The following is a 13,282-nucleotide window of genomic DNA, read 5'->3' on the forward strand; positions in this document are numbered from 1 at the left end:
AACGAGTTTTGACTTGCTAACAAGTCTTAGTCATGCCGTGCCTGATGAAGCTCCTTTCCTGCAGCAAAACGCATGGCATCTTGGAAAATAAATCTCAATTTTATCTGATCTCCATTCCTTTTGTATCCTGCGCCACATGGAGCCAGCATTCTCCTTGAAGCCAGACCGATTGAATACCTTGCCTAGCCGGAGGGCTGCGGATATGTTACCTCTTGATGTGCTTACCATTTTTGTGTAAGCTACACAACCACATCTGGTGAGCTGCTGTCTTATTTCACTTTTATACTGATTATCTCTCTTTTATCACACCAAGAAGCGCTCTCCTTTTTCTCTGCTTTATTACCATGAGTAAGACTTGTTAGCAAGTCGAAATGTGTTGGTGCGTTTCGATTGTGTTTTTATTTTTTATTTTGCCTGTGTTATACTTGGATTTTAACGATGTCTGAATAATGCCTTTGATTTTACCTTCTGGGAGCCGGAAGTTCACTTTTGTTCCTGTTGATCAAAACTATCTCCTTGCAAACTAGAAAAAGAAGAAGTATTTGCGAGAAAAAATCTCAATATACAGCTTAGCAACAAAAAGAATATGCTCAGGAGGAATCCCATAATGGTGACCTATCATCATGCACAGCATGCAATCCTTCCTCATGAGCTCTAAATTCTGGTACTAAACTCTGAAGCAGGTATCCAGCCAACTTTTCATTGTGACCTCACCTAGCCATAAAATTAAAGGATAGAGCTCATTCTCCTTGTAAGACAGGGTGAAGCATGCAGAGGACCACATTTTAGCTCACTCGAAGATGCAATGTTTCAACTCACAAAGTGAGTTACTGCTCTGGAATGGAAATGAGAAGTATGGCAGCAGAAACATGATGATCTAGAAAATCTGGTTAGCCGCATCAATATACAAATACTAGATATCCTTGAGCATGTTGAAAGTTCTTTCCAACTTACAGATGTAGCACATGAAAACACTCATGTTGGCTTGCTACATCTTGCACAATTCATGCTACGCTGTTAAAGTAGCACTCTTAGCAAGGAGCATGAAAGTCTGCCATTAAAGTGTACCTGTCATCAACAAAATCTTTTTATATAATGTTGATAATACAATTATATGTATATTTGTAATATACATTGGTTAAAAACTGTGCATATTTATGGGTGAAGAAGTGCTGTCCCTGCAGCTATTGCCTGTGAGTAGTCCAAATACAGGAAGTGAGGACAGGACAAGCAGGGCTCTGTGCAGGCTCCTGGCTTGCCAATCATCCTCATGTGTGAGCCCGTAGCATGTCACAGAGCCTCACTCCACAGAGCCCTGCTTGTCCTCAGTGCACAGAGCCCTGATTGTCCTCAGTGCACAGAGCCCTGATTGTCCTCAGTGCACAGAACCCTGCTTGTCCTCAGTGCACAGAGCCCTGATTGTTCACCCTCACTTCCTGTATTTGAACTCCTCATAGAGACACACAGGTAATAGCTGCAAGGACTAAAATATATATTTATGCATATTTTTGAACCAATGTATATTACAAATATACATAAAATGGTATTATCTACGTTATATATATCTACTTCAAAAAGTTTTTTATTATGACAGGTACACTTTAACAGATGTTTATATTCCCTTGTGTAGTTTCCATGTTGCCCTACACTATAAGCTACAACAGGAAAAGTAAGCTAGGGAGGCTTTATGCTTGCGTATCTATACTGTCAGTATGGATACATAAGCGCCAAACCCTTAAACCCCCCCCCCCCCCCTCGGCACTACAGCAAGCCAGCACTGCCTACTGCAAATGGGTTTTCTTGCAGTACGCCTGTAGAGCTGTTTACTTTGTCCAGCCATAAAGATGTCACACTGGCGCACTGCGGTAGGGAAATGTTGTGCCAGCGTGACATGTTTAACACTGGCTACATCTGTAGGATGCTGACAGCTAGACTTTCTCCTGGAACTCTGCCAAGGTTTTTTTTTTTTTTTACTTTCTCAACTTCTCAATTGATAAGACGGAGACCTGATCCTAAAATGATCCAAAAGACAAAATATTCTGTGGTAGACTACTACTATGCGACTAATTCCTACTTGATGTAAAATTTCACTATCTTTTTTAATCAATTCAGGACAAGATACAATTTTCCTCCTGATGCATTAGGGGTCAAAACATAATATATAACAGGATGGGCCTGAAGGACAGTAGGGAAGCAAATGGTCTTTCAGCAAATGATTAAACATTATGAAATTAATTACACTTTTCCTAGGGCTGCCCACATCATAACTTTGGGACCTTCTCAAAACTACAATTGGTCAGTTTTGATGTCATTATGAGTGTGAAACTAGCCCAAAACATATTATATTTTATAGTGTGTCCTGGTTCTAGTAAAATAAAAAAGCCCTAATAAACCTGCAAAAGATGAAGAGGGTTAAAAAGTAGAAGGGTAACAAGAAAAGACCTAAAAAAGGCTCTGCTTACTGCTAAAAACTCTGTTTATGTGTCTGCTATTAGAAAAACACTGTACAAAAATGAAATGGTATTCATGAAAGGACACCACAAAAGAAGGTGCTGCTGTCCAAGAAAAAAACATAAACACAGCCTGATTGAAGTTTTCCAAAGATCATGAGGATGTTTTTTAGTGTTTTTAGAAAAATGAAACATTTAAAATGTTTAACTTCTTATGTCAGGAGGAACTCTGCATACCAAAGCCTCACCCTGACTCTAAAGTGAAAATAATATGGTTTGGGGCTCATATTCTGCTTCATTCATTCATAGAGGGGCCATTTTTAAAGTCTATCAAAGTAGTTTACAGGAAATACATTCTTGGTGGTGGTGTTTGCTATTATAGGGGATGTACAAGTTACTATTCAAAGTTTTTTTTTTGTTTTTCACCTTGCACTGTAGATGTTTATAATTATATAATAACAGTACAGGCCCTGATTTACTATTATATTCCTGATTGATTTCTATGGAATTGCCCCCCCCCCCCACACCAAAAAAAAAAAGAAAAAGACTATCCAACTTTCAAACCAAAATCACTGGAAAACCTAACAATGGGGTATGTATTCTGGATTTCAGACTAATCCAACCTATTAGATGATAAATTTACCCCAAATCATGGGAATTTATGGCTTGAAATTCTCACCAAGAAAAAAAGGTCAAAACTTTCTCTTTTTTTCTGAATGTAGTAAATAGAGTGAAATAATGTGGAAAGACTGAAACAACATTACAAAAACACACGCACACACAAAAACCAAACCAACACTCAAGACTGTAGTGTTATTTATACTTGTAGTAATCATAAATTAAAAGTAATTTCAAAGGGTATGCCTACCTTTTTTGCAACTGTATATCATGCCATGCTTCTTTGTAAAACATGTTATAAACATTATAACGCACTCCTGATGTCGGGATCGAAATAAGGCTTGCTACCTCAGTATGTAGCATATATTTAATACGAGTCTGCTTGTTGTCAAAGAGGGCATATTATTAGGGACAAACATATATTTATGCTGCAAATAAATTGCAAATAAAATTTTGCTCAAAATGTTTTAAATTGAAAGTGTTACGGTAGGGTCACACCTGCCATATTTTGCTGTTTTTGCTGCTGAGTACTGACCCAAAGTCTATGGGTAGCAAAATCATCTGCGTATTTTGCTACACATTGACTTTAATGAGTAGGAAAATATGCAGCAGCAAATGCACAGTAAAATATGGCATGTGTGATCCCAACTTTAATAAATAAATTAAATAGGGGGTCAGACTTTTTCTTTCTTATGCAAGTCATGTGACTTGTTCTGTATATGTGCACTTTATTGACTTCAAAGCCATGTTTTATATATGTATATGACTGTCCATTAAGAATTAATTAAAGCAAAAAGTAGAAATAAAAATAAAAAGTGGATGACCACTAGAATGCAAAATGTATATAGAGAAAAAATCATTCCCGATTCAAGAAAAAAAGATGTGACACTCACAGATTGCTGGCTTCTTAGTTCTTTATTGTGAAAGATATTACATGTAGTGGGGGGATACAAGACAAGACAGCAGGGGTGCTGTGAGGCTACAGCCGCTTTGTTCAGGCTACGACTCAAGCCCAAAACTGGCCCCAACCTCAACAGTTTAATTAAAATTCAGTGTGCTGCAATGCAGTAAAACAGCAGAAAGAAGACTTAGAGTAAGGATTTGAATACAGCTTCCATGTCCTGAGAGTTTCTTTTTACAATTAGTTTATAATATGAAAATATTTGATGTTATATCTAGGTATACATTACAAATTCACTTATTGTATAGTCACATAGTATAAAAATGTATTGTGACTGGTAGTGTCAGCTGCTTATCAGTATATAAACAGGCATATGGGAAAATGTAGCAGCAAATCCACAGAAAGATTCAGGGAAATCTGCCAAAACAAATTCTTCCCAGTTTTGTGGATTTTGGTGTGATTTCCCCTGTGCATTAAAGAAACAGCTGATGGTGTGAAATAAAATGGTCTACTCATGTTATCAATACCCTAGCTCTTCAGTGCTGAGGCTTTCCCCACCAGTCTTTATTCCTCAGCCACCAGCTATGTTGTGTCAACATATGTGACCAATGCAGTGATTGGCTGTGGTTCTAACATGTTGTTACTGGGAACTGGAGAAACATCAATTACTGAAGGTCCTCAAAATTTGCTATCTTGGGAATGATCCATAAGGCTTGGTTCACATATGTCCGGCATCCGGCATAGGTGAACTCAGCCTAGATCTCAACGCAACTGATGCCACAACTGATGACAAGTTGTCATCAGTTGTATGGCATCCGGTGTCCATTGTTTCTGGACGGCGGACAGGGGAACACAAAAAAGCTGCGTTCCCCTGTCTAGTGCCCTCTGGTGTGTCCAATTATCTGGCATCAAAATTTAGACGCTGGATGATTGTGAACTGTCCCATTCAAATGAATGGGATCAGTTCTAGCATTAGTTTCTACCGGTGCAAACCAGAGGAAAACTACGCCGGATGCCTGATATATGTGAACCCAACCTTACAAATCCTTGCTACTTATGCAACATAAATTAACATAATGTGGATTTAAAGATAGAATATTTCCACAGTGTGTACAGATTTGTGTAGATCTTACACATAAGGCTGTTATCGTAATCCACTGAGCAAATATTAGTGGAAAATCCTTAGCAAGCACACCCTATGTGCAATAAACCTAATAGTAAACCATGAGGTTTTTAGATACAGTGACCCCCCAACCTACATTGGCCCCGACATATGATTATTTCAACATGCGATGGCCTCCCAGAGGCCATCGCATGTTGAAGGCAGCATCAACATACAATGCTTTTGTATGTCAGGGCCATCACATAAACGGCTATCCGGCAGCGCTGACTGCTTCAGCTGCCACCAGATAGTCGTTTACGGTGCCCCGTGTGCTTCGGTGATGTTCTCCTACCTGTCCTCGGGGCTCCGGAGCGTCCTCTTCGGGATCCCCTGCATCATCGGCGCTCTCCATCGTTGTCATCACGTCCCATCATCCAATAGGAGCGGCGTGCGTAACGACGTGATGGCAGCGACGGAGAGCGGCGACGGAGAGCGAGGATGTCGGGGAAGCAGAGGCCTTGCCGGAGCGTCGGGGACACCCCGGGGACGCGGCGACAGCGATGGAGGGCGACATCCAGGGCAGCGGTGACGAGCGGTGACGGTCCGGAGCAGCTGGGACAGGTGAGTACAACTTCCTCTACCAGTGTTCTTCAACCGGCGGACCTCCAGATGTTGCAAAATTACAACTCACAGCATGCCCGGACAGCCAACGGCTGTCCGGGCATGCTGGGTGTTGTAGTTTTGCAACATCTGGAGGTTCGCAGGTTGTAGACCACTGTCCTATACATTGCACGGATCCCTTAACATACGATGGTTTAACAAACGATGGTCCGTTTGGAACGGGTTACCATCATATGTTAAGGGACTACTGTATATCCCTGCCTGTTGCTCATGCACGATTCACGGTAAAAGTTAGTTGCATACTGGAATGTGCACTTCAAGGCTCAATGAGTTTTGTTTTAATATCTGCTCTTTTATGTATTCAATTATTAAAAGTATAGGCATTATGTAAAGTTTGGAGATCACTTGAAAGACACAAATACTGTATAAACAATGAAGTGTTTCACTTGAATACACAGTACAGACAAGTCTATTATGAGCAGAAGATTAAATGTCAACTGTGATCAACCTAAAACCACAGTGTATGATAATAAACTAGAATTTAAAAAAAAATACAAACTGTTTTTCAGCACAAGCTTTTTAATGCAAAATATTCTGGGCTAAACATTCTTACTCTACAAACCATGCATACAACCAAAATATAATATAAAGCTTTGTAATTTGCAGTTTTACACAAGGACATCGGTCCCTGCAGAGCTGCTACAATAACAGGCACCCTCTCCAGGATTTCGCTGAATGATGAGGAAGAGGAAAAGCCAATAAACCCAGAAGGAATGAGCTACTCTACCTTGCCAGGAAACATCATTTCTAAAGTTATTATTCAACAACCATCTGCTTTGCACATGCCCATGAGTATGGGAGAGATGGCTGATCAGTGTCTGAAAAAAGAGAATAGTGAATTAAGACGAACTGTGTACTTATGCACAGATGACAACCTCAGAGCAGGAGACATCGATATGGTCCATCCCCAGGAGCGGATGATGGAGAGTGACTATATTGTAATGCCAAGAGGCTCTGGGAACATGCAGTCACAAATGAAAGATGAAAATAAAATGAACATAGCTATGGATACATTGCCTCATGAGAGGCTATTACACTACAAAGTCAGTCCTGAATTTAGCATGAATCCAGCTGTAATGGAACAATTTGGTATAAATTTAGATCAGCATCTTGTGTCTCAAGAACACATGCAGAGCCTTCCTTTTGAACCTCGCACAGCAGTAAAGAACTTCATAGCCTCAGAGATGGATGACAGTGCAGGATTATCAAGGAGTGAAACAGGTTCTACAATATCTATGAGCTCCCTAGAGGTTTGTAATTTACTATTTTCTACATGCTTTTTATATGTATTACAAATATCCATCATAGGTGTTAAAGGGGTACTTTGGTGGAAATGTTTTTTTTTTTTTTTTAAATCAACTGAAAGTTAAACAGATTTGTAAATTACTTGCATTTAAAAAATCTTAACCCTTCCAGTACTTATCAGCTGCTGTATACTACAGATATACTACAGAGAAATTTGTGAAGTTCTTTCCAGTCTGACCACAGTGCTCTCTGCTGACACCTCTGTCCGTGTCAGGAACTGTCCAGGAGTAAGCAGCTTCAATGGAGACGCCAGCTCAACGTGGCGCTGGACACAGACCAAGCAGGTAGGTGATAGACAAGGTGATTATTTACCCAGAATTCAACGCATTTTGCTGCTTAAGTAGCTTCATCAGGCAGTTGCCTGATGAAGCTACTTAAGCAGCGAAACGCATTGCATTCTGGGTAAATAAACACCTTGTCTATCACCTACCTGCTTTGTCTGAGTCCAGCGCAACGTTGAGCCGGCGTCTCCATTGAAGCTGCTTACTCGTATACATATTCTTGTGCCGGAGGGCTGCGGACACCTTATCATGTGCTCACCATTGTTGTGTATGTGCTTATACAACCCTACCAGGTGAGCAGTTTACATGCCTTTTAAAAAAAAAAAAAGTATCCTCTTTTAATACACCACGGAGCGATGTTTCCCGTTCTTTCCAGGAACTGTCCAGAGCAGAAGTTTTCTATGGGGATTTGCTTCTTATGTGGATAGTGCCTGATATGAACAGAGGTGTCAGCAGAGAGCACTGTGGTCAGACTGAAAAGAACTACACAATTTTCTTTGTAGTATACAGCAGCTGATAAGTACTGGAATGATTAAGATTTTTAATAGAAGTCATTTACAAATCTGTTTAACTTTCTGGCACCAGTTGATTTGAAAACATTTGTTTTCCACTTTTTTCACAGGAGTTCCCCTTGTCATTGTTCCATTTATAGTCACTCAAACAAAACTCAAGTTTATTTCGGTTTTTCGATGCAATTTATGCAACCTGAAAGCTGCAGCAAATAAAGTGCATATAAACCAGTGACTTTGAAAAGTATAGTTCACGTTTTGCAGTTATCAAATGTGTGGTTTTAGAGCTGCTTTGTTTTCTTTTTTTTTTACATTATCCTAAGCGCATTATTTTCGGCAACAATAATCACAAGGTTATGCAGCAAATTTCTTCCATAGACTTCTACAGGGAAAAGTCACAACTACCTTATTGATTATAATGCAGTGTTCATGCTGTAATTCTGCATTTATGTAAATCACTGTAGAATTGATGTTTGAAGGAAAACATAGAAGGGGAAAATTTAAGGCAAACAGCATAAGAACGTATGTAGTGTAAGACTACATTAAAACACATTAAAGGGGTACTGGAAGGATTAAGATTTTTAAATAGAAGTAACTTACAAATCTGTTTTACTTTCGAGAACCAGTTGATTTGGAAAAAAAAAATGTTTTCACTGGAGTACCCCTTTAAATACATTGAAAAAAATGTATAGGTAATTTATTATATTTTCTAAAGGGGTTGCCCAGTGTTTGTTTGTTTATTTATTTTAATGGATAAGGCTGGAAGTTAACAAAAAGACAAAACAAAAATCACAATACTCATCTACATGAATCCATGCCATTGGCATTTCAGAAATCAGCCAGTTACTGAGTAAATGTTATGACCGTCCTGCATGTCGAGAAAAGACCATGAAGCAGCACGTACCTATTGAGAGTGGCATCCCAGCATGGCCCATTGAAAAAAATATGCCCCTATTGTTTTCCAGAGTATATCCACACCTTGTGTTGTGTGGCTGTTTGTCTTGCTGTTCATATCAGATGTAAGACACGCAGAAAGTGCAACACAAAAAAGGTGAATTGGAAGCATTATGCTATGCTAGGGAGGGTGGGCTGCCATTAGGTTTATGACAGTAGGCAATAGATGTATGACATAAATGTTCCAATTGTTATGTTTCAAACCAATAGGATGGAAGTTGGGTGGTATGCTCGGTATGCCCCCAATTCCTGAAATGTATTGTTTTCCAGTTCCTAAAACAAATGAGTATTAGACCTAAGATAGAGAAAACATTTAACAAAGCTAGAGAAAGCCTGGCGTCTTGCACAGTACATTAAGTTGATTTAAATTGATGATAGAATACTTTTTGTTGCTTTGATTAACTAATTGTTTATCTTTTTAGTTGTATAAATGCCTATAATGCTTTAATTTAAATTTTAACATGTCTAAATGAAGCATTACTGCTGTTTAGCTGATAAGTAATCTAGAAGAACTCTGAACCCATTATTTATTCAGTGCCTTCAAAACAGAAGATGGCTCATTTAGAATAAGACATTTTAGTTCAAGCGTGCATGGCCAATCTAATATTGATTCAAAAAGGGTTTATTTACTTCTAATTCTCAATTTTTCAGTAAGACCTATCTTAAATATATTCAATTGCTGAAGAGAATGGTTTATTATTATTATCATTATTATTATTGTTATTATTCTAATTAATAATATTTTTCCCGACTTGTATTTTATTCTTACTGGTGCCTAAAACCTTAGGTTAGAGACAAGAGGAAAATAATAACAAGTCATGTAAAATATTCTCAATTAATATGACAATGAATAAACTTTTAAGTTAGAATATATTAATCTCAATTATGTTACATTTGATAAAACATCTCTCAGTGTATAATTTATCTAGGCTTAAGACATTCTTATCAACTTCAGTCCTGCATATTAATAAGAAAAATTATAATGACAAAAAATAATTAAAATTAATTTATATTAACAAGAATCTTTCCAAACTACACTAAAGGCAGTTGGGTATTTTCCTGGATTAGTGACTGTGTGGCATACTTTCATCCTTATAACCTACATGCTATTTGCAAAAAATATTTCTTATATTGTTGTCTCTTCAAGAGATTAATGGGAATAGAGGTTCACACAAAGACAGGTTTGGATTTTAAGATTTCTAGTGTTGCTATAGTGATTTATAATGCTGTTTTGTAAAGTAACAGTGATTCCTGGTTCATCTGTATTTTAGCAATGGAAACATTCATCTAATTGTTGAAATAAGGATCATACAGAAAAACAAATTTTAATATAACCACAGTTGAGCTGTTAGAGACAGGGCCTTATTCAGGAGATCTTGGGGGGTCCCAGTGGTCGGACCTTCTCAGAACAGACACCCTATCCTGTGAATAAGAGAGAAGTTGTTCTAAAGTGGATAGCTCCTTTAATAATGAAATATGAATGTAATAATAAATGGACTTTATAAAATATAGAATATTTTTTGGGTTAAACCTGATAAAATGTTGTTGGCACCATATCAGAATATTAAAAGGAATTAGGATCATATGACCTCAGGGTAGCCCAGAATATCCTGGAAGCAGGAAAGAGGATCACATGATCGTATATTAGCCAACTGCCTTGCAGGAAGTAAGAAGGATTACTTGGCCTCAGAGAATCCAATAATACCTCGTAAAAAGCAACCAGCCAATCAGGAGGCAGTATAAAAGTGGGTCAGAGGCACCAGAAAAGCTTATGCACACAGCTAACAGTGTGTACTTCCCAGCCCAGATAGGAATAGGACCACTCCACTTCTATATTCTAAAACAGTGTACAGAAAGCAGCAGAAGCTGCTGTCTACAGGCTACTAATACTTGCAGTCCACCACCCCTGCTGTCCACACCCTAATACTACCACCAGTCCACCACCGCTGCTATCCCCTTCCAACTACTATCACCAGTCTACCACCCCTGCTGTCCACTCCCAACTACTACCACCAGTCCACCACCCCTGCTTTCCAATCCTTACTACTACCACCAGTCCACCACCCCTGCTTTCCAATCCTTACTACTACCACCAGTCCACCACTCCTGCTATCCACTCCCAACTACTATCACCAGTCCACCACTCCTGCTATCCACTCCTTACTACTACCACCAGTCCACCACTCCTGCTATCCACTCCCAACTACTACCACCAGTAGTTGTGATTTTAGCCTATACACACAAAGGTAATAAACATGTGTATAGCAAAACATGTGTTACTGCAATCCTTTTCTGTGAGAAATACTTCATTTCAGGGGTGCCAACATTTACGGCCATGACTGTATATAGCCTAGTACCTTAGTTTTAATAATATTGAAAATTACCTTTGGGTTTCACTTTAAAGTAAAATGAGTAATTATCTTCCAACAGGAACCTCAGTAATCTGAATGCCAACATAGTAAATTTAGGCATATTAAACTGTAAACACATGTCTTAATAATAATATTAATATTGTAAAAGTGCCCTTTTATAAATTAATCACATCTGTGTGTTAAATGTCAGAAAAAAAGATTATACTAAAACTTAATCCTACTAGCTTGCTTTGGAATAAAATAGCAAAGGGAGAAAAATACCAAAACAAGTATAATGTCATATAAACCCAGTAGTAATTTATTGTAGCACAACATAGAATAAAATAATTAATTGTGTAGCCCTAAGTGAATTTTTTTTTTTTTTATTGTAAATGCAATGCATTGTTGGTCATTTAAAGCAAAATACTGATATGAGGGTATATCAAAAGTAATTCTGTGTGCAGGTCCTTGTTTGGAAGTATTAAAGGGGTATTCCGGCCAAAAACATCTTATTCCCTATCGAAAGGATAGGGGATGAGATGTCTGATCGCAGGGGGCCCGCCGCTGGGACCCCCCATGATCTCTCTGCAGCAGCTGCATTCTATGCATAGCTGTGTCTGAAGTTTCGGAAACCTCTGGGCTTCCGAGACGGAGACGTGACGTCATGCCATGCCCCCTCCATTCATTTCTATGGGAGGGAGCTTAACGGCCGCAACGCCCCCTCCCATAGACATGAATGGAGGGGGCGTCACGTCACATCCCCGTCTCGGAAGCCCGGAGGTTTCCGAAACTTCAGACGCAGCTACGCATAGAATGCGGCTGCTGCAGAGAGATCATGGGGGGTCCCAGCGGCGGGCCCCCTGCGATCAGACATCTTATCCCCTATCATTTCGATAGGGGATAAGATGTTTTTGCCCGGAATACCCCTTTAATTTTATAGAAAGGGATTCATATAGACTGTTACATTTCAGTAAAGCCAGTGACAAACCTTCACAATTTTTATTATTATCATCATTTTATCTTACAACATATTCTGAGTTTTTAAGACATAGGCCCAGATTTATCAAACTGTGTGAGAGAAAAAATAGAGTGATTTTTCCCACAAGAACCAATCACAGCTCAGCTTTCACTTTACCACAGCTTGTTAGCTGAGCTGTGATTGGTTGCTGTGGGAAAATCACTCTATTTTTTCTCTCACACAGTATGATAAATCTTGGCCAATGTGTATATTTTTAGGTTGTCTATAACATTTTTTATTTGGTATGGGACACTCTAAAGGGTTAAGCTGGGGATGAATGAGTCTATAAGTTGGAGCTTACAAATTTGTCTAGTGAAAGCTTTGACTATTTGCTGTTGACTGTTACTGTTGCTCTTTTTTACTTGAGAGATCACATAGGACACTATTCAGCGCTCATGTAGACAAGGTATTCAGTTATTGATTCTAAGAGAGATGAAAAGGGGTGCAACCTTAATGAATATTCAGGAGGAGCTTTGACTAAAATACACAGATAAAATTAGTTCCCAGTATTTGGAAAATATGAATATAAGGCAAAATGTATTGGAAAAAATGGTTATTGGCAGAACAGGTAAAAATCTCCCTGTGTAATAGGGCCTCAGATCAGCTGTCAGCTTGTCCATCAGCCAATCATTTTGTTTTGCCGTGTCAAAAAATAATTGGCTGTTGGCTGTACATTTCCCTATGTAAGGGGACGTGCAGCCAATGAGTGATGACAGCATAGAGATGCATGATTGATCTGGAAATCGTTCCTGCAGTCCTCCGCACATGATTACTTGGCCATTTAATAGGCTTTGTAAACCAGTGCCAATCTATGAGTCCCAAAGTCTGCACCAAAATTAGTCTTTGCAGTCCCAAAAAAACCTAAACAGGCTAAAAAATGGTACATGGAAGTGCAAGGCTAAATTTACACTAGGTAATCTCCCCACGAGATTCCGTCTGGTGTGGGCACCCACAGAATCCTTTAGAGCTAGGACCGCACGGACATGCACAGTGCAGTATATGTGGACACGTGGCAATGCACTCCGTCTGGATTACTGGTGAAAGAATAAATGTTAATTCTTTCAGCGGAGTCCAGAATTAGAATTTTGAAAACTCTACATTGTGCACAGTGC

General features: G+C 39.0%; 1 protein-coding gene and 1 long non-coding RNA gene across 10 annotated transcripts in view; one reads left to right on the forward strand and one right to left on the reverse strand.

The window, feature by feature from the left end:
• The window catches only part of ADGRB3 (adhesion G protein-coupled receptor B3), an 889,024-nt gene that overhangs the window by 850,687 nt on the left and 25,055 nt on the right, over window positions 1-13,282 (forward strand). For all 9 annotated transcript variants that reach the window (XM_056565824.1, XM_056565820.1, XM_056565821.1 and 6 more), the window contains one exon: window positions 6,359-7,002. In XM_056565824.1, coding sequence (XP_056421799.1) covers window positions 6,359-7,002 — 644 coding nt within the window. The remainder of the gene's footprint in view (window positions 1-6,358; window positions 7,003-13,282) is intronic.
• The window catches only part of LOC130362002 (uncharacterized), a 403,353-nt gene that overhangs the window by 6,165 nt on the left and 383,906 nt on the right, over window positions 1-13,282 (reverse strand). The window lies entirely within an intron of this gene.

This window comes from Hyla sarda, chromosome 3 (assembly GCF_029499605.1).
Source record: "Hyla sarda isolate aHylSar1 chromosome 3, aHylSar1.hap1, whole genome shotgun sequence".
Classification (NCBI taxonomy): Eukaryota; Metazoa; Chordata; class Amphibia; order Anura; family Hylidae; genus Hyla; species Hyla sarda.